At 49.5% G+C, this 21,206-nt stretch overlaps 1 protein-coding gene across 1 annotated transcript in view; it reads left to right on the forward strand.

Annotated features, from left to right (window-relative positions):
* Positions 1–19,105, forward strand: part of PLPPR5 (phospholipid phosphatase related 5) — a 97,501-nt gene extending 78,396 nt beyond the window's left edge. Inside the window, exon 6 of the mRNA XM_066352543.1 lies at positions 18,328–19,105. Coding sequence (XP_066208640.1) covers positions 18,328–18,360 — 33 coding nt within the window. The 3' untranslated portion in view covers positions 18,361–19,105. The remainder of the gene's footprint in view (positions 1–18,327) is intronic.
* Positions 19,106–21,206: the final 2,101 nt, after the last annotated feature.

Genomic DNA, 21,206 nt, shown 5'->3' on the forward strand with positions numbered 1-21,206 from the left:
GGGGAAACAGAGAGACAGACTCCTGCATGAGCCCTGACCAGGATCCACCTGGCAAGCCCCCTATTGGGGGGTGCTCTGTCCATCTAGGAATGTTGCTCAGCAACCGAGCTATTTTTAGTGCCTGAGGAAGAGACTCCATGGAGCCACCTTCAGTGCCCAGGGCCAACTTGCTTGAACCAATCGAGCCATGGCTTCGGGAGGGGAAGAAAGAGAGAGAAAGAGAAGAGGGAGAGGGAGGGGTGGAGAAGCAGATGGTCGCTTTCCCTGTGTACCCTGCCTGGGAATCAGACCTGGGACATCCACATGCCGGGTGGATGCTCTACCACTGAGCCAACCGGCCAGGGCCACATATCAGAAATCAACATCTGAATCTTTGAAGATCCTAAAGACAATCACAGGTGGAGCTATAGAAATATTCCGAAATATACTCTAAGGAAACTCTTCATCTGAATAAATACCTGAGACTTTAAGCTGCAAGGGTTAACGGCATGCAAGGTAAAATTAAAATATATTCCAAAACTTAGGTATGTGTCTGTGAAGTTTCTGAGTTTCACTGCAGAAGAAAGACTCCTGCCAGCATTGTGGCAGATGGTGTCATGGTGCTCAGTCACTAGCCACCTCCTCCTTCCTTGTGCTGAGTGTCCCTCCAGTCATTCTGGACCTGCTCGGTGGAACATGCGAGCACATCCGCTCTGTACCCCGTCAATCAGACAGTTGTAGAGCCACTGTGACTTTCTGCCAACCTTAATGCTCCTGGGCCCTCTTCCGAGGGAGGGCCGAGCTCCAGGCAGGCAGCGGGCGGCCCCTCAGCGTGAGCCCCCACGGGGGAGGACACGGGGGCAGACCAGCCCCCACCCTGCGGCTGCAGCAGGCGCACAGAACCCGGCCGCCCACAGGCAGGGCGAGGGAGACACGTCTTCGTTGTCGGGAGCTGCTGGGCTTCTGAGGTAGGAACAGGGTGCACCTCACGGAAACGAACCCGTGGCCTGAGGCTGAGGGTGGACTGGCCTCCAGCGACCCCCTCCACAGAGGTCAATGCCAGAACGGAACGGAATAATAATATCTTCAAGGCTTTCACATGTGTGTGACGTAGGAATTCTGTTTCCACCTACAAGGTCATTAAGTATTACGACAATAATAATAAAATACCAGATAGATAAGAGAAATCAGGAATTAGACCACTTCGGAAAGGTGTCAGAAGACGTTTACCAGCTCACTGAGCTGGTAATCTAGAGCTCTCGAATCGGGACAAGTCACGAGATGAAGGAATTGGCACATAGAATGGAAACCACTGAACTACAGAATTAATTAGAGCTGACTGTGGCAAACACGGAACAGGGTGAAATTGTACCATTCATTTAAAAAGATTTGTAACAAAAGAAAATCATAGAGCAATGACAAAATGAGACAAATCGCAGCTGATACTCAGAGGCAGATTTAATGGCGAGTGCACTGGGCACGCTCGGGGCCCCGACTTCTGAAGGACCCTGCAAAACCCCAACTTTACATTTTTTTCTAATGACACCAAGTTTGGTTTCATATGTGCAATTTTAACATTAATAGTATATCATATTTTTTATTTAAAAATATGGTTAACTTGTATTTTTATTTTTTCTCTCTCTCTTTTTTTATTTGTATTTTTCTGAAGTTAGAATTAGAAGCAGGGAGGCAATCAGACAGACTCCTGCATGCGCCCGACCGGGATCCACCCGGCATGCCCACCAGGGGGCGATGCTCTGCCCATCTGGGGTGTTGCTTTGCTGCAACCAGAGCCATTCTAGCGCCTGAGGCAGAGGCCACAGAGCCATCCTCAGCACCCGGGCCAACTTTGCTCCAATGGAGCCTTGGCTGTGGGAGGGGAAGAGAGAGGGAGAGAGGAAGGAGAGGGGGAAGGGTGGAGAAGCAGATGGGCGCTTCTCCTGTGTGCCCTGACCAGGAGTTGAACCTGGGACTTCCACACGCTGGGCCAACGCTTTACCACTGAGCCAACCAGCCAGGGCCCTCCTGTCTCTTTTTTTAAAGGGGCCCAGTATTTTCTTCTGCACCTGGGGCCTCAACTGACCTTAACCTGCTTCTGCTGATTCCCACAAAAGTGTAACCGCATGATAATTTCCAGACTTCATACAGGGAGGGCTCAGTATCACCAGCTCATTCCGGGCGCAACTAACCACAAAAACACAGGTGCAAGGCTTTCTAAAAATAGAAGTCACCGTAAGTCATTTAGAACGATTTATAAGCGGCCAATGACAATGTGCGAAATACAAACAACACGGTTTTCAAAGGGCATGATGTCCTGTCATATATAAAATATCCTAATTGAGAAAAAAAGCGCCAAGTTTATGAATGGGCAAGACCCTCGAGGCCAGATGCGAAGGGAAACTAAGTTATGGAGGAGATGCTGTCACTGCTCACGCGTTCACGAAAGGCCTCTCTGTGGCGGTGGAGGTGGTGCTTACCCTGTCGGCCGTCGTGCGGAGCCACTGAACACAGAGAGAAACGGGGACTGAGTGAAGAGTAGGAGCGCGCAGCAAACATGAGGCCAAACCCCAGAAAACGGGCGAGGTCGGCGCAGACCCCATCTCGGGACAGCTGTGTCCTGCCGTCTTGACAGGCCAGCCATCGTTTGTCCAGGTCTGTCCGCAGTCAGGCGCTGCTTCTGATCAGAGGAAGCTGTCTCAGTCCACCCGGCGGCCGTCATAACAGACCGGAGGCCAGGCAGCTTCTACACAACAGCCCAGGGGTTTCTCGCAGGTCTGGAGGCTGCCAAGTCCAAGGTCAGGGTGCTGGCGCCTTCAGGGTCTGGGGAGGGTCCGTTTCCTGGTCCAAGTCCAAGGTCAGGGTGCTGGTGCCTTCAGTGTCTGGGGAGGGCCCGTTTCCTGGTCCAAGTCCAAGGTCAGGGTGCTGGCGCCTTCAGGGTCTGGGAAGGTCCGTTTCCTGGTCCAAGTCCAAGGTCAGGGTGCTGGCGCCTTCAGGGTCTGGGGAGGGCCCGTTTCCTGGTCCAAGTCCAAGGTCAGGGTGCTGGCGCCTTCAGGGTCTGGGGAGGGCCCGTTTCCTGGTCCAAGTCCAAGGTCAGGGTGCTGGCGCCTTCAGGGTCTGGGGAGGGCCCGTTTCCTGGTCCACACAGGGCCACCTTGTGGCTGTGTCGTCACGGGGCAGAGCAGAGGGAGTTCCCTGGGGTCTGCTCTATAAGGGCACTAATCCCATTCAGGAAGGCTCCATCCATCCTCATGACCTAATAGCCTCACCTTTAGGCCCCACCTCCTGACGCCATCACATTGGGCATTAGGTTTCAACATGTGAATTTTGGGGGCGGGGTACATGAGCATTCAGTCTACAGCAGGGGTTCTCTCAACCATTTCGGTCCGTTTCCATGGAAACGGGCCAGCTGCTAGCCAGGGTGTCTGTCCCTAGGAAGACGACCCCGATGGCCACACAGGCTGACTTCCGTCTGCTGCATTTTCCTGTCTTCCCTTCAGAGAGTGCGTTTTCTTGCCCGTAACTAGCAGACAAGGAGCACGTGCCCTGCCTCCCCGGGACCCTCCTCGGGTCAGGCTCTGTTCCCGGCAGCAGCAGAGCACTGGGCACTCTTGTTCTGTCCCCCTTGCCCCTGTCCATCCTCAGTGGAGGCTGACGAACAGGTGTGCATAGGTGAATGCACGCCAATGATGTGGGCATGAGCAGTACTGACTGTAACTAATGCCCCAGGGAAGGACCCGAGGGCCGCTATCTCGTCAGGGAGCAGAACTCTATATTTAAAAATAAATACAGGCATGGGCGGCATTTGCTAGAAAATGGAACATTTCCAGTTGATCTAAGAGGAATTAATAGCTACCTAGTTTTATTAGGCAGGCAGAATGGGCCCCTGCCATCAGCTATGGCTACTTTGGGATAACTCTGAGAGCTAAATTAGTGGTATAAAAAAAAATGCTTTTTGAGAAAGTAATTTCCTTCCGTCAAAATCTAGGCATTATTTATTTTCCCTTAGGTTTCTGTGGTCGGTCTGATTAGCGGAAGCAAAGGGAAGTCCCTCTGGCCAGTGACGAGAAAGGGGGGTGATGCCAGGAACAGTCCGCAGATGCAGCTGTGCACTTCCGGGCGGGGCGGGGCGCCCGGCTGCCCAGGAAGCTCTGCGCACGCGCGAGAGCCCTCTGAGGAAGAGCACCTCACCTGAGTGGCGGGGATGAGCCGTGACAACGGCCCCCCGAACCTGGAAATGTCAGTGAGGATGGACAGTTACAGACGGAGATGGCCCTGCTTAATTCCCATGACAACCGTGAAGGAAAATTATTCGGATAGGAAAATTCGAAGGGAACTCACCACGGCTCAGAGAAGCAAATGCAACCGCTATTTTGCAGATTATAAAGTCACAGGGGTCAAGGAGAAGTCTGGGCTGAAGGTTAGGTGGGGAGGGGGAGGGGGAGGGAGAGGGGGAAGGGTTGGGGTGGGGTGGGGAGGAGAGTTGGGTGGTGGGCGGAGCTAGGCTTGTGCAGCTGCCCACAGTCCTAGGTTTGAAGCCAGTTTGGCTACATATGACCTGGTAGGATTCTGCAAATTCCCCCTCTTCTCCTCCCCTGAAAAACTGATACAATTATGGCCCCTTTAGAGGGTGGTCTGTTTGGGGGAACAGATCACAGATAAACTTCTCAGCACAGGCACACAGTAGGTGCTTCTCGCTCAAGGGCGTTCCCTCCTGCAAGACGAATGATTCCCTTAATAGGATTTTCATTCTACTGTATTTCAGACTAGGATACCCCTATAGAAGTAGTCCACGGGCTTAACAGTGTGTGCCGCTTGTCTGTGTCATACACAGTGTGTATGGCAGAAGGCATTATAGCGTGCAGTGTCGCATACATGGGCGTCGTAGCAACCGCGAGACAATCCCGTGGGTTCTTGCTGAGACAAACACAGTGGCACATCGCGGCGCTCTCTGCGATTAGCTCCTCTGAGGGTTCAGAACGTGGACATGAATAAGTATGGCGCGCTGAGGATCGTTTGCTTTTCTGTCATGCACAGTTTTGTCTTCCCGAGCTGCTGAACTGTGGCACGGCTGTTACATAGGACCTTGTCAGAACAACTCTATCAGTGATCAGGTATCAGAGTCAGTGGGGCTAAATATAGTCCTGTTCTAGGCATTTTCCCTCGATCTCAGCCTGGAGCACTTACGATACGTATTTGAAGTAAATCAGTGTTCACATGCTGTACTCTGTTCTCATTTGTCTTAATTTAATTTCATTTAAAAGAGAGTCAGCTGAAAACGGAAGCTTACAAATCAACCTTTTCGGTTAGAAACTGGAGCATGTGTCGCTTTATTGGCTGTGTGTCACTCTCCCTGTCTGCACTCCCCGTATATTCAGTATTTATTTCTCCATGCCACCTATAAATTATGATATTCCACCCAAAACACAAAAGCCAGATTTTTCTCTGTGATCCAACAAGCCCTTTTAGGAAGGCATCCTTTTTTCTCAGTAAATTACCTCTGACTATAAACAAGCTTTCTCATCTCATTTGAGCAAATAAATAGAGAGCTGATGACTGCATCTTGAAGTTCTATGATGCCTGCAGTCATTAGTTAAGGAGACAATAAAACAATAATGGATTAAAAAATCATTTCCAATGCACACACAGTTAGTTCCACATGGAGACCTCTCACCATCCCTCCCCCTCTGCACTCAGACCCTTGTTCCGCACTTGGGATCGTACCCTGGGAGCCCTTCACAATCAATCCAGAGCGTCTGACCACAACAAGGAAAGTAACGACCTACCCACCATCTTATGAAACAACTACATTGTTGTTGTTTTTCTTGTGTGTTGTTTCCGTTAAAGTATAACAAGTAATTCATGTCTAGCATTTAAAATTTGAAAAGCCGGGTAAGCGAAACAGAAAGGGGTCCATGTTTCTGTCTCCTCCCATCCCACTCAGTCCCTGGAAACCATCCTGGCCCCATGAGGGTTTAAGTCGGGTCCTGTATGTCCAGGGTCTCCCGAGTTCTTTCCGGAGCCTGTTCTTGCTCACATCAGAGTGTGTCACAGGTGTGGTCGCAGATAATACATATAATCACCACGTCATGCCGAGCAGTAAAAGCTAATCTCCCGTGGGAGCTTAACATGTGCCCAGAACTACGCAAAGGACTTCACACGTTAAGGACCACGTAGGAATTATCTGAGCGTGTTGTCTTAGTTCTGCTTTCCAGAGAAGGCAATACGGAATACGGTCAGGCTGAGGGTCTTGCCCGAGGTCACTCCGCTGGTCTGCGTTCTGACCACAGAGCGCAGAACCGAACCTTTCGTTTCCCAAGCATGGTCCATATTTATCAGTCCAGAGATCAAACTCACAATCAGTGTGCTGTCCAATATTAGACATTCCATGGGAAAAGCTCCAGTTGATGTAAATTCACCATCACCTTGGTTAGGAAAAGAGATGGTGTTCACTCCAATTTTCCGCAATTAAAAACAATACTAGGGTAAACGTCTCCAAAGTATATCTTTGAAATTTGAACTGATAATTGGAATGATAAATAACTGAATGAAAAATATAAATGAAAAATAGTTGAACTGGACAGGCTGAAAAGAAAAAAGATAGTAAATACTTGAGGCTTTGGGTTTAGTTTTATATCCTTATGGGAAACATATGATTCTCAATAACCTTCACCAATCTTGGAAAAAATAAATGAAGGACTCCATTTTAATTTGAGTTTTCTGAATGCCTTTCCGTAGATTTATTTTGTACTTTTCTTTTATGAATTGAAACAATTCAGTGTTGAAGCAGTAATTCAATAAGTGACAAACAAGATTCTAGATATCACTGGACTTTTAGCTTCGTTCATATCATGGCTAATGGTCCTAATTCTTTTTCTCTTTTTTTTAAAAAATTAAATGAGAGACACGGAGGCAGAGAGACAGACTCCTGCATGCACCCCAAACGGGATCCACCCAGCAAGTCCCCTAGGGGGGCGATGCTCTGCTCATTTGGCGCCATTACTCCGTTGCTTGGCAACTGAGCTATTTTAGGGCCTGAGGGGAGGCCTTGGAACCATCCTCAGCATTGGGGACCAACTCACTCAAACCAATCAATTGAGCCATGGCTGTGGGAGGTGGGAAAGAGAGAAAAGGGGGAGAAGGTGAGGGAGGGGTGAAGAAGCATGTGGTTGCTTCTCCTGTGTGCCCTGACCTGGAATCGAACCTGAGACAGCCACACACTGGGCTGGTGCTCTACCACTGAGCCAGCCAACCAGGGCCAGATTTTTTTTTACATGGGGTTTATCAAAGCGTAACTTATATTCTGTAAGATTCCCCCTCTTCAGCATACAGTTGTATGAGCTTTCACAAGTGCATACCCTCATGCAAGGCTCCCCACAGGAAGTGATAGAACAGTCTGCACCCTGTCAAGTTCCCTCCTCCCCTTGGGGTTCAGCCCCCCGTTCAACCTCCAGCCTCTGGCTCCCGCTGGTCTGTTTTCTGTTCCTGCAGTTTTGCCTTTCATATAAAAAAGACTTGTTAGGTGTGATGTCATCTAAATAGACTCCAACAGTACGTAACCTTTTGAGTCTGACCTTTCACTTAACAGAATGCATTTTGAGATTTATTCATGGTATTACCTGAATCAGTTTTTTTTGCCTTTGTGTGTGTGTGTGTGTATTTTTCTGAAGTGAGAAGGAGGGAGGCAGTCCGTCAGACTCCTGCTTGTGCCTGACCAGGATCCACCCAGCATGCCCACCAGGGGGCGATGCTCTGCCCATCTGGGGCCTTGTTCCCTTACTGCTGGAGCCATTCTAGCACCTGAGGCGGAGGCCATGGAGCCGTCCTCAGCGCCCATGCCAACTTTGCTCCAATGGAGCCTTGGCTGCGGGAGGGGGAGAGACAGAGAGAAGGGAGAGGGGAAGGGTGGAGAAGCACATGGGTGCTTCTCCTGTGTGTCCTGGCCGGGAATTGAACCCAGGAAATCCACACACTGGACTGACACTCTACCACTGAGCCAACTGGCTAGGGCCTGAATCAGTAGTTTTTTGTGTTTTTTTTAAATTTTATTGCTGGCTAGTATTCCAATATATGGATATGCCACAGTTTTTTTTTTTTATTATTCACTCACAAATTGAATAACAATTGGGTTATTTCTAGTCCTTCACAATTACAAATAAAGCGAATATAAAATTTGTGTCCGGGTTTTTGTGTGAATATACATTTTCTGTTTCTTGGATAAATACTTAGGAATGGAATTGCTGGGCTGTGTGGTAAATGTATGTTTACCTTTACAAAAATTTCCCCAAGTATCTAATGGCCCTTATGGTGTTGAATGGTTCTGAAAGGAATCTTGTGTTGGCCCATCCAAATTTTTACTGTTTCTAAAATAGTAAAGTGTTTAAATAAGAGGTGTAGAGTAGAGCTCCTGGTTAAGCAAGAACTCACCATGCACTTCACCCATGAGCCACATCCTCTGAGTTGCTGATGTAGCCGATCTAAAGTATTTAGAAAAAAGTCAGAGAAATGAAATAAATAAGAAGCCACTTACTGTATTTTTCGCTCCATAAGATGCACATTTCCCCCTCAACAGTGGAGGGGAAAATGCCCGTGCGTCTTATGGAGCAAAAAATATGGTGTTTTATTAGATATCTTAACACATCATTTGGTTCAGAATATTTTTTTTTTCCTTATTTTCCTCCTTAAAACCCTAGGTTGTGTCTTATGGTCAGGGGGTCTTATGAAGCGAAGAATACAGAGAGATTAAACTACTAATAGTATAAAACAAGGAGTGGGTACAATTTATGAATGAGTTGCTTTCTTGTCATTATGTGTCATGTACAGTAACATTTTACTTGTCATCGGATTTATAACACGTGAACCACGTAACAAGTAGAAATGAAGACGCACTAGGGAACATTTGCCAGGACTCCTGAGCTTACAGTCTAGTGAGGAGGTGGACAGTTTTATAAGCCAGGACAGGACAGAGCAAGGGGACAAAGGCTGTGCTACAGGAACACGTAAGAGGTTCTGTCTAAACTTGGCGATGCTGGTCACACGCGCACCAGGGAGATCGGAAGGACCGTTAGCCGCGTGAGGAGGCGAGGAAGGAATGTCCAGATGGAGGAACCGGCTTGCACAAAGATTTCTGTCTGGCAGGTGAGGTGAGAGCATGCGGGCAGGACTTGAGGATGTCCTTGAGGAATGTTCCGGTGGGGTCCAGACGGGTATAACAGAAACAGACTTCAGCAGGACCGGGACGCACCAGAGGAGAGGGACAGGTGAGCCGCAGCGTAGAAGCAGGCAGACCTCTCCGGAGCGATAGGCGGCTGTCTTAGAAAGCAAGGGAACTTCCTGACCAGGCTGGACCCGGGTGGGCAGCTACAAAGATGAGTAGATTTTCACAAGTACCCTGCGGGAAGTTTATACAGAGACCTTCACTGGGGTCAGCCATGGACGCCATCCCCAGGCTGGGCCCTGGAAATGATGGCCTAGGGTGAGGACAGTGGGCAGGACACACATTCCAAGGACAAGGGAGGGGGTGAGAAGCCTCCACTTGACCGGGGTCCAGCTCAAGGGTCAGCCCCTGGTCACGTGCTCTCCAAGACCTCCTGGGACAGATCCCCCATGTCCACCAAGTACCGCAGACATGTTCGTATCGACAGACTCGCGTGTCGATGCACTGGGAGGCGTTCCATTCGAGCGGAAGACAGGTCTCTCCAAACCCTCCGCCCGGGAAGCTCTCAGCCGGAACACGGTGGGCACTTCCCAGAAGTTTCTGAACACAAAGACTCTAGTCTGTGGCGACACATGCTGGATTGCTGCTTTTTTTTTTCTTTTTCCTTTTTGGCAATGCCCTTTTTACCAGGAAAATGATAGAATGTGAAAGAACCGCTTTGCCGTGCAGACCAGACAGCGCTCCCACCGCCGAGCAATCACTCCTCACACCGTCAGGCAGTGGTTCGCAGGCTGTGTAAGGGGAAGGACTCCATCGCTTGTGAAAAGGGGAAGGTTCTGGGTGCACACCCAGCAGTTCTGATCCAGTGGGCTTGGGCGTGGGCCCGGGGGTCGCGTTGCCCCAGGCCCCTCTGGTGACTTGGGTACCGAGCCGGCACTTGGCCTGGACCGCGCAGGGCCTACGGGCCCACTGGAACCGCGGGTTTTTGTCTCGGCCGCACATTAGAGCCGTCCGGAGAGCCTCTGCAGGTCCCGCGGACTGGATCACGCTTCGGCCCACTTAGATCCCAGTCTGAGGAACCGCATCAGCCTTTCCTGATCCCCCCCCCCCCCCCCCCCCGTGATCCCAGCGCGCAGCCAAGATGCGGAGCCGGGGCCCCTAAAGACTCACCGGGTGGAGGGGTGGAAAGCCGTCAGGTCCTCCAGCTGGACGGGACTTGGAGCCACTCCCTAGGGTCACTGCAGATGCTCGCTGACCAGCCAGGCTGGCGGCCTCCCGTGTAACTAGGTCATTAGAGAGAGCCGCCCCGAGAGTTCACCTTTCTCTAGGGCAGGGGCCGGGAACCTTTTTGGCTGAGAGAGCCATGAACGCCACATATTTTAAAATGTAATTCCGTGAGAGCCATACAATGACCTGTGTGCGTTATGCATTATCCAATAAAAATTTGGTGTTGTCCCGGAGGACAGCTGTGATTGACTCCAGCCATCCGCAATCATGAACATGAGCGGTAGGAAATGGATTGTAAGACATGAGAATGTTTTATATATATATTTTTTTATAAATAAATTTTTATTTTAATGGGGTGACATCAATAAATCAGGGTACATATATTCAAAGAAAACATTTCCAGGTTATCTTGTCATTTAGTTCTGTTGCATACCCATCACCCAAAGAGAGATCGTCCTCCGTCACCCTCTATCCAGTTTTCTTTGTACGCCTCCCCCTCCCCCTCTCCCTCCTTCCCTCCCCCCACCTCCCGTAACCACCACACTCCTGTCCATGTCTCTTAGTCTCGTTTTTATGTCCCACCAATGTATGGAATCCTGCAGTTCTTGTTTTTTTCTGATTCACTTATTTCACTCCGCATAATGTTATCAAGATTCCACCATTCTGCTGTAAGTGATCCGATGTCATCATTTCTTCTAGCTGAATAGTATACCATGGTGTATATGTGCCCCATCTTCTTTATCCAGTCTTCTATTTTTTTTACAGTGATTAAAAGCCTTTAAGCAAACTCTTGGCCAATACAGCAAGAATCCATAAAAGAGTAGTGTCCTTAACATGTTCACCAAGTCCAAGTTGGCCCCATCACCATGCCAAATCCCTGAAAAATGCAACCCAACCACAGTTCAGTCTGTTAGGATCTGTCACAGGGAGCAGGAGTCCAGAAAAGTCCACATCCAGGAAAAGTCCGCATGGCACTGGAGTTGTCACCATTCTATACTTTGCAGCTCATGTCCAAGTCCCAATGACTGCTGCTTCTAGCTGGTAATGATTCAGGTAGACTGAAAAAGCCATTTGCAGCATATGTGGATATGGAGCTTCTGTTCTCCTCTGCCTGGAGAGATGAGACCAGGTTGCTTTTCCCTGGAGCTCTGTGACTGTGGCATGGTAAAGAGAACCTTGGGATTCACTAAGCTGGGTGGCAAAGGTAGATTCTTAATAGAAGTTGGCAAAAGGGGGAAAGAGAGCTCTAAATTAGGAGTAGGTCCCACCTTAAATATGAGTGGGGCATTGAGGTAGGAGGAATAAAGGAAACACTATATATTAAGCAAAGCAGCAGAAAATAGGACTATCAACACCCACAACAGAGATCTTTGAGGGAAGAATAAAAAACCTGACTATTCAGGCAAAACATAGTTAAGTGGCCCTTGTGCAAATGAGATCAGTTTACCTGCTTCTTGGAAGAAATACCCTAGGCTTGTCCACAGTGTCATAGATGGGGCTGACAGCCCTGGGCACCTTCAGCCTTCAGTGGCAAACCCCAGCATTCTGGGCAAGGTTAGGTCATAGGTGGCTGGAGCAGGGCTGGAAGAGACTGAACCCTCCCTTAGAGGAGCGAGGGGGAAGCCTACTTTCCAGTGTCCCTGTTTCCTCACAGCAGAGGTGTGTAAGCCTGGCAGGCTTTAGCTCAATGGCCTTCCTTTCCACTATTGAAGCAGGACCCAGATGGCATCCTATGAGACCCCTTTGGGGCATTGGAGCCTTTAAGGGTGTATCCTAAAAGCTGGTAGTTCCCCTGATCTCTATTGGGCTTTTTCTGCCTCTAGGTATCTTAAAAGCCATGCTCAGAAGATCTCACTGAGGGGTTTGAGGATCCCCATCCGCCTATATAAATCTTTTCCATATATCTGGAGCTATTTGGGAAAAGACAAAACAGTGTTATTAGCTGGATCTAATAAAGAAGGTAGTAGTTTGCAGGTGAAAAAGATTTGGTGTCTCCTGTTCATCAGCATTCAAAAGAAATGTAAATTTTTTTTTTTAAGTAAAAAGTATGATATGGTAGACCCGTAGGAGTTCCAGGATATGACTACCCCCTTTAAAAAAAAATTTTTTTTTTAAATTGACCTTAAAATGTTTGCTGAGTACACTTTAATAATACCTTAACTTTAAAGACTGTAAGCATGACAAAATACAGTGAATGCTTTTGCTCCATATGCAGGAACATTTTCAGTTTAGCCAGTTTAGGAAATCCAATAATAGAACAATGCATACAGACAATGAGCTATAACATGCTTAGCAGCCTCTCCTGTTCTGACAGAGGTTACTATAGATCCGGAATATGTATCCACTGTAGTGTGGACATACGACTGTTTGCCAAATGAAGGTATATGAGTATGTTTTATATTTTTAACATTATTTCTTTTATTAAAGATTTGTCTGCGAGCCGGATGCAGCCATCAAAAGAGCCACATCTGGCTCACGAGCCATAGGTTCCCGACCCCTGGGCTAAGGAGAAACGGTTGTCCCCGAAAGTAGTTTTTAGCCCCTTTCTCCAAGCAATGCCATTCAAAGTCCTTAATGCAACAAAACCCCGAGGGAAAATAAAAGTCTGAACTGAAACAGACGCCCTGGGGAGAAAGCAGTGGTACCCCAAGTAGTCTTTCCTAAAAAGAATGCTGGCCGATCACCTTCAAGCTCAGAGGATGTCATACCTCCTGCTGTCATCAGTGAATTTAATTATAGGACTGTGCCTCCCATCCCTGTCCTTAGTGCTGACAGAATTGTAAAATTCCAATCAATTATTTTTTTTAAAAAAATACTCATGGTTTCTTTTATTTATTTATTTATTTATTTTACTTTTTGTGTCCGTGGCTTTTATAGACAACTATATGGATATGTCAGAGTAGACAAGGACCTTGGTGTCTACCTAATTTCATTTGGTTTTAATAGAAACCCAGGTAAATAGTCCTATTTCCATTTCACAGGTGAGAGAGCTGGGTCTTTGAAAGGCTCACTTGCTCGTGAGAGTTTCTATTGTTGTGCGGTGGGCCCACATTCAAACACCTGACCTCAGCGTCCCCTGGACCCCAGGGCGTCCTTACCAGTTGCGCTGAGGACCACACCGTTGGATTAAAGACAAAGTGACCTACAGATCCGTTATGTGTTTAGGCTGAAACCCTAAGCTGATTGCCGACAGCCTCCTGTTACAATACACACGCTGCTTATAATCGTTCAGAAAGAAAGGAAGCTGGAACACGGTCTAACCTGAGCAGTCACTCTAAGACTGTCACAACGTAGAACTTGAAACAGACGCATCCTTGGTCCCACCCGCTGAGTCAGTATTGAAAGGGACGCAGAGATAACATATCATCAAATACATCTTGCAGGTGTCCCGAGCCCAGCCAGTGGACAGTGGCCAGGAAGAGCATGCGCAGGGAGGCTCCTTCAAAGACTGTCTTGCCAGGCTCTTCGGCTGGATGATGGGAATGAGCCCCTGTGGACACCTCCGATTAAGGCAATAAACATATGTGCGCTGCCGCACACTGGTGTTGGAGTGGGTTTGCAGAGCGGAGCCTAATACCAAAAACAGTGTCCTTCTCGGCAGCGTTCCACTAGTCCCCAAAGGGGTCCGGGTGCTAGATTACTTACCTTTCAAATATCTTTCTTCTTTCTTTTCTTTTCTTTCTTCCTTCCTTCCTTTCTTCTTTCTTTCTTTCTTTTTCTTTCTTTCTCTTTCCTTCCTTCCTCCCTTCCCTTTTTCTCTCCTTCTTTCCTTCCTTCCTTCCTTCCTTCCTTCCTTCCTTCCTTCCTTCCTTCCTTCCTTTTCTTTCTTTTTCTCTCTCCCCTCCCTCCCTCCCTCCCTCCCTCTCTTCCTTTCTTTCCTTCCTCCCTCCCTTTTTTTCCTTCCTCCCTCCCTCCCTCCCTCCTTCCCTCCCTTCTCTTTCTTTCTCTTTCTCTCTCCTTACTCTTTTCTTTCTTTCTTTCTTTCTTTCTTTCTTTCTTTCTTTCTTTCTTTCTTTCTTTCTTTCTTTCTTTCTTTCTTTCTTCTTTTTCTTTCATTTTAATGAGTTCTCACTTGTGAATGGGAATGCAGCCTTCCTCATCCCAAAAGCCCTTTAGATAACATGGCTTTTCTTACTGTCCTCTGAGAAGTTCCCTTTTCTGCATTCCCCCTCCTACTTTTTTCAAAGGGACATTGCTCGGGGCACATCTTGCCTGGGGGCAGGTCACTGCCCGATGTTCACGCCATCATCCAATGACAGCTTTGTCTTAAATCACTTCTAAAAAACATTACAGAATATAATTTCTGGTAAACAGACCTTAGGACTTCAGCAGTTGGCATGCTGTTGACTAGGGGATTTACCAAATTTAAGAATCGGAAAGTACTTCTCAGGACAGAGTTGCTTGTTTTGCTTGGGAACTCTGCCTTCAAGGACCGGCTTCGGTAGCAGTGTGCTCCCTGACCTGCCGTGGACTTGAGTGAACGCTTTCTCACGGGTCTGACCTTCCGCTCTGGGCTCCAGTCTGCCACCTGCAGTCCTCCGAGCCAGGCACTGCCGAAGGCCCTGGTGATGGTACTGATAACTGATCTGTGCGACCAGTGTGTCGGGGACTCCGGGGTGTGCTTTGATGCATGAGTTTGGGGTTTGCCTGCTGCGTGTTGGCACTGTGACCTAGTTATCGGATTTATTGTTAAATGCAGAATTCGACAGGATGAAAAGGGGAGAAACCCCTTGTCGTCCAGTTTGCCGGAGGGGGGGGGCGGGGAGTCCATTCCTCAACACAGGTGATCTGAAAACAGGACGTGCATTCTGGGTTTTAATTTTATATCATACGAAGAAAAATGCTGATGGGGAAAATGAGCAATCGCGTCGATCTCCTGCACAGGAGCGACGCCTCCCAGTTATTCCAGAGGATGTACCGCAAACCTGGCTGATGTAATTGGCGAGGGACAGTAAGGAATTAGCTTGTCCCTCCTCCCGATGATCCCTTCAGGGAAGGCCACCTCCATCCAGGCTGGAAGGGAATTAATCTCATTTTATTTTTTTAAAGCTGACTGAGATAAACAACCCGTCTCTTCCGTCCTGCGGCGTGGCCTCACTGGCTCTTCGCAGGGAAGTTAATGGACGGAGGGCCGCGGGGCTGTGTCGTGTATCCCTCCGCGCACGTGGACACGGTCACTCACGCTCCTCCTCATTTCCTCTTCCCTACGCACAGCCGCCTCGACACACTGTAGGTTCAGCGGTTTTTTTCTCTCTGCCGAGGACCACCTTTAAATGACAAGCCGCGAGCCGGAAGAGTCACCTCAGAGGCTCTGACTTAAGTGTGACAGGAAACGGAAACAGGGCCGATGGCAAAGACGCAGGCGTCTTCCCAGGGCCCTGGGATCTAAAGACGCGGTCACTCTGGAAGCAAACTGCCCCCTCTCTCCCCCTCCCCCCGGTTTAACTTGGTAATGACTCAGCATCAGGGAAATGGTGATGGGCAGGGAGAGGAAGCCTTCCTGGTCAGCGAAACGGGGTTTTTTTTTTTTTCTGAAGCTGGAAACAGGGAGAGACAGTCAGACAGACTCCCGCATGCGCCCGACCGGGATCCACCCGGCACGCCCACCAGGGGCGATGCTCTGCCCACCAGGGGGCGATGCTCTGCCCATCCTGGGCGTCGCTCTGTTGCGACCAGAGCCACTCTAGCGCCTGGGGCAGAGGCCAAGGAACCATCCCCAGCGCCCGGGCCATCTTTGCTCCAATGGAGCCTTGGCTGCGGGAGGGGAAGAGAGAGACAGAGAGGAAAGCGCAGCGGAGGGGTGGAGAAGCAAATGGGCGCTTCTCCTGTGTGCCCTAGCCGGGAATCGAACCCGGGTCCTCCACACGCTAGGCCGACGCTCTACTGCTGAGCCAACCGGCCAGGGCCCAACGAAACGGGGTTTTAAACGCCATGACTGATCAGCGTTTCACCGGCCTCAACAGCGCACGAGGTTACCCTATGCGTTCAATGCCTTCTTTCTAAGGCCACCTGATGTCCCTATTTGGGACGGCCTGAGTTTAAGCCTGTTGTCCCTGTGAATTGCTGGCGTCCATTTCTCCCCTCAATATGAACAGGTGTAGATGATCATTCATACGGTCACATTGCACATCCTCTGTGGCGTCCTTATCTGTTGCTTTCCCCTCTGCCCTGCCGCGCTCGGACTATCAGTGATGGGTTCCCGATACTGTCCCTGCTCCAGACGGTCTGTGACTATCTCTGTCCCACCTTCCCAGGTGACGGCGGTCCCTTCCACACAGGATCATCTTCAGCACAATTAAGCAGCCTTGTGGACACTTCATTATCTCGGTCAAGGACCGCTGATACCTGTGCCTTCCAAACACCCTCCGTTTTTTTTTTTTCTTCTTTAAATCTCCCTTCCCTTCTTTCTATTGACACTTCTTCACCCTGCCCCCTCCCCACCAGCTGCTACAGACCGATTGATCTCCAGTTCACATCTTCACATCTCTCCAGCGGTTCCCGCCCGCGAGGTCCTGCCCAGACGTGCGAGCCCCTGGTCAGTTCTGCGCTGAGACCCCGGGCATCGAATTTATTTTCTCAGCTCACCGACGGGAGGTCCTCACGCGGCCAGGAGAAATAAAACCGTGATGCACCGTTTCCGCTGCTCTCGGGGCTTTTATTCAACCGCAGTGCGTTACGCAGCTCCGACAAGTCTTGTCTGTTCCAGACTCCCTCCCGCCCGTCTGTAAGGAAAGCGGGAGAGAACTCAGAGGAGCCGCCGAATTCCCCAGCGTTTCCACCGGGCGTTTTCGAACGGGGAGTTAAGAGTTTCTAAGGGTCTGGCAGGAAGCTGAGGGGGAAAAAAAGGCACGCTCCCCGCTCACGACCGATTTTCACCGATACTGTTTTTCTCAGGGTATAGCGGGGTCAAACCTAGAAAGTAATGCCTTCAGCAGTTGTTTCCTCGTTGTGATTTAATGTCCCGACATGCAGCGGAAATGAATTTTAATTTCTTCACACACATTTTTTTTTTTTAAATGTTTTAGGCTGTTAAACATTTTGCACTTTATTTGGGAAGCGCTCACACCCACCGGAGAAGCCGCACGGTGTGTCTACATTGCCTAGAATTCCGCGTCGGACGGCGCTGGACGTACGGTCCGTAGAAACGCTCCCAAGACAAGCACGCAGACGGGCAGGCAGGACGATGGCCAGGCCCTCCTGCAGTGCCGCGGTGATGCGGTGGGGCTGTCACTTCGGTTAGATCTTGGCATCGCCCCGTGTGTGACATGATTCATCCATCACGTCCCATCAGTTACCTGCTGCGGTATTTCCGCTGCTGCGGTGGGGCCTGCGGCGTGTCTGACGCCATCGAGATATGACCCATTCCACAGGGTTTCTTTGTCCTCAGTTCTGTGGCTTGAAAGAAAAAATAAATAAAAAGAAGGGAAATAAAAGACTTTGTGGAGAATTCTGCGGTTGAGGTAAACAACACAGACGGCCGTCGGGGTCTGGCTGCCTGCGTCAGAAAGGAAGGGTTTCTTTAGGTCGGTCTTTGTCAACCGGCAAAGGCCACTGATGGGAGCACATCGCCACCACGTCTGGGCCACCCGTCCCCCCGGGGCACAGGGACGCCAAAGCTACAACGTGTGAACGCCGAGCGGCGTGTTCGGCGTGTCTGGCTTTGCCGTTCTCCTCCTTCCAAGTGTCAGAGCTCAGGCCGAAGGAAGCAGGTACCGTGGGCTGCGCCTGTTGGATTCATGTAAGAGCATCACAGGACACGTGTGATGAGCAGCCACGTGAGCCACGTGGACGTCCTGCGACGCAGAACTAGCTGCCCAGTGCTGTGTGTGCCAGCGAAGCCGGTCCGGGCTGCACGGCTCTGTGAGGCTAAGGGCTGTTGGTAGAAGTGTTAAGTACCTGGCGAGGCCGGTGTCCCCCTCCCCCCACCCCGGCCGGACCCTGACCTTGTCGTTCCTCTCTCTTTGCAGAACCACATCACCGCCTTCGCAGAGGTCACATGATACGGAAGCCACCGGGGGTTCCCTGCACTGGGCCTCGTCCCTGTTCGCCGCCCACTCATAACACCCAAAGTCTGTCTGATTCCGAGAGAAGTTTCTACAGCCATCTATACTAGTTTTTTATCATTTTAGAATCCGTGTCAATGTATCTGTCGCCCTCCCCCCCACTAGACTGTGAGCTCCTCCTCCAAGGCAGGGCCCCGTCTCTCTCCTCCGTGTCCCCAGTGACCTTCGGCAAAGCCTCGCTTCGGAGCAGGTGTCCAATTCAACAACGGGATGACCGGATGAGACCCAATTCATTCATCAGATCAAACACCCACTTCAGCGGCGTCTGACGGAATCGCCGACACTCCTGCGGAAAGAAACCTCCCCCACGCGTCACGTTTGTACAAGAAATCCCTCCATTTGGGGCCGGTTCGGGTTTTCATCGCATCTCTCCGGCAGGACACCGTATTTGATTTGAGGTTGGACGTGTTGAAAGTCATGGGGGGTGGTGTTTCCCTTTATTATTCAGCATGACGTTCTCGCCATCCTAACAGACTTCCGTGTGTGGAGTGACTTTCTTTTTTAGGAAGTGTGTTCTATCCTAAAACGATGTTTGCACATACTCTTCTGCCGTCTCCCCTGACAACCACCATTCATCCTCTCGACCTTCCAAGACTGGTGCTTCTGCTTTCGAAGGGGGAAAAAATATGCCAATTTTTACTGTAACGAGTAATGTATCATAATTAAAGATTATTTATTTGGACATCTGTGTCTGACGATTGTGGTCTCGCTGTTGCCGTGTCGTTTCTGAATGCGGGCGCGTCTTGGAAGGCCATTGGGTGACTGCCTCCAGCGACGGTACCTACTTCCCGAGCCATGTTCCACCCGTGACCGAGTCTCAGAGGTGGACAGAGGCTCCAGTCCTCAGCTTTTCCACCAGCCACGTTTCCACATAGTTTAAGTGGGAGAGAACCACTCCCCGACAGCCTAGTTTCAATCATACACACGCAAGAAAAACGTGGTGGACATGTTCGCCTTAGCATACGTGAGGTCCTCTACCGTCTGCAAAGTCCATTTTCATTTATTCCAGCCAGTTAACCCCCACAGTAGCCCCAGGTGACCGTGAAGAGTATGGCTTCCGTATGAGAGATGAGAACAGGGAAACAAAGGCCGGTAATGGATGTGCCCAATTCCACAGGACAGGTAAGAGGCGGTTACAACTTAAATTCAGGCTTTCTAATCCTGGACTAGTAACTTTTTCCATAGGTCACAGCTGCAGTATCAGTCAGGACACACTGAGGCCTTTCCGTAGTCAGTGGTGTCCTGGGAAACTACATATATATATATATATATATATATATATATATATATATACATTTTTTTTAATGAAGAAATGCCAAAATAGAGGTACAGAAGCTATACGGTATTTTAGATCTTTAGGAATGAACATTTTCAGCCTGACCAGGCAGTGGTACAATAGATAGAGCATCGAACTAGGATGCAGAGGACCCAGGTTTGGAACTCCAAGGTCGTCACCAGGCTTGAGCACGGGGTTGCTGGCTTGAGCATGGGACACAGACATGACCCCATGGTCACTGGCTTGAAGCCCAAGGTAGCTGGCTTGAACTCAAGGTCTCTGATTTAAACAAGGGATCACTTGCTCTGCTGTAGCCCCACCACCACCACCACCCCAGTCAAGGCAGATATGAGAAAGCAATCAATGAACAACTAAGGAGCTGCAATGAAGAATTGATGCTTCTGATCTCTCCCTTCCTGTCTGTCTGTCCCTCTCTCTGTCTCTGTCATAAAAAAATAAAAAGAACATTTTCATATACTCAGCAATCTAGTAACTCAGTTATTTTCCTATTGAGAAGTCACATCAAGAGTAAGATGCGAGGTCTTTGGTGAAGTCGACAGCGAAATCAGACATCTCCCTCTTCACCCTCACCCCCTGCCCTGACCCCCACCCTTCAGAAGTGGCTCGAGGGACACACTCTTCACTCAGCACATGGAACCAAGGGTGAAAAGCATAAGGAAGGTGAACCAGACTACGTGAAAATCGCTCAGTGTACTTCTAAACGAGGATCTGGCAATCTTGACAAAGCTACCCTAAGTAGCTCCGCCTTTTAAGAGCTGTTGTTAATTGACCGAAATGATACTTTCGGATCTTGACAGAGCTGAGGAAAATAAATGTTTATTTCTTTTCCCCCATCCATTCAACAGAAATCAAACATAAATACCACCAAAGGCTTTTCCATTACTTCCAAAATCAACGTTACATTGTCTTTTCCATCACCGTGGGAGCTCAAAACACGTTCGGTGGGGCCAACACGGGAAATTTTGTATCACAGCCAGTGTCAGACTTCCGGAGAAAATTCAATTCCAGTGGAAATTTCTACCACAGGAAGCTCGGAATGCCTCGACCCTCTTTAAAGACTCTTGCAATGACAGTAACGGGGAATTCGCCTCCGGGGACGCTCTGGACAGGGGCGACGACATGATGTGTGAGGAGGCAGCGTGCCCAGTCAGACTTCCGGGGCTGGACGAGGTCTGTCGGTTCTGGTATCAGCTTCCCGAGGAGCCCAGCAGGGGGCTTTCCTGTCGGACGCTTCGGCTGCATGTCCGTATGGACGTTGTACCTTCGCACCTCGCAAAAGCCTGGCCTCTCGACGCAGGAGTTCTGAAGTCCTCTGAGAACCCAGGTGCAGCACCACGTCACAGGAAGGTCCTCTCTCATAGTTAAATATTTGTCACGGGCCCAAGATTGTGCAATGACTGACCCTCCCGTCAAGGGATTTCAGAAGCACAAGAAGGTCCGCATGCAGAAGGCAAAAAGCCTGCCAAGAAGAACTCTTCTTCTGTAT

The sequence above is a fragment of the Saccopteryx leptura genome, chromosome 11 (assembly GCF_036850995.1).
Source record: "Saccopteryx leptura isolate mSacLep1 chromosome 11, mSacLep1_pri_phased_curated, whole genome shotgun sequence".
NCBI lineage: Eukaryota > Metazoa > Chordata > Mammalia > Chiroptera > Emballonuridae > Saccopteryx > Saccopteryx leptura.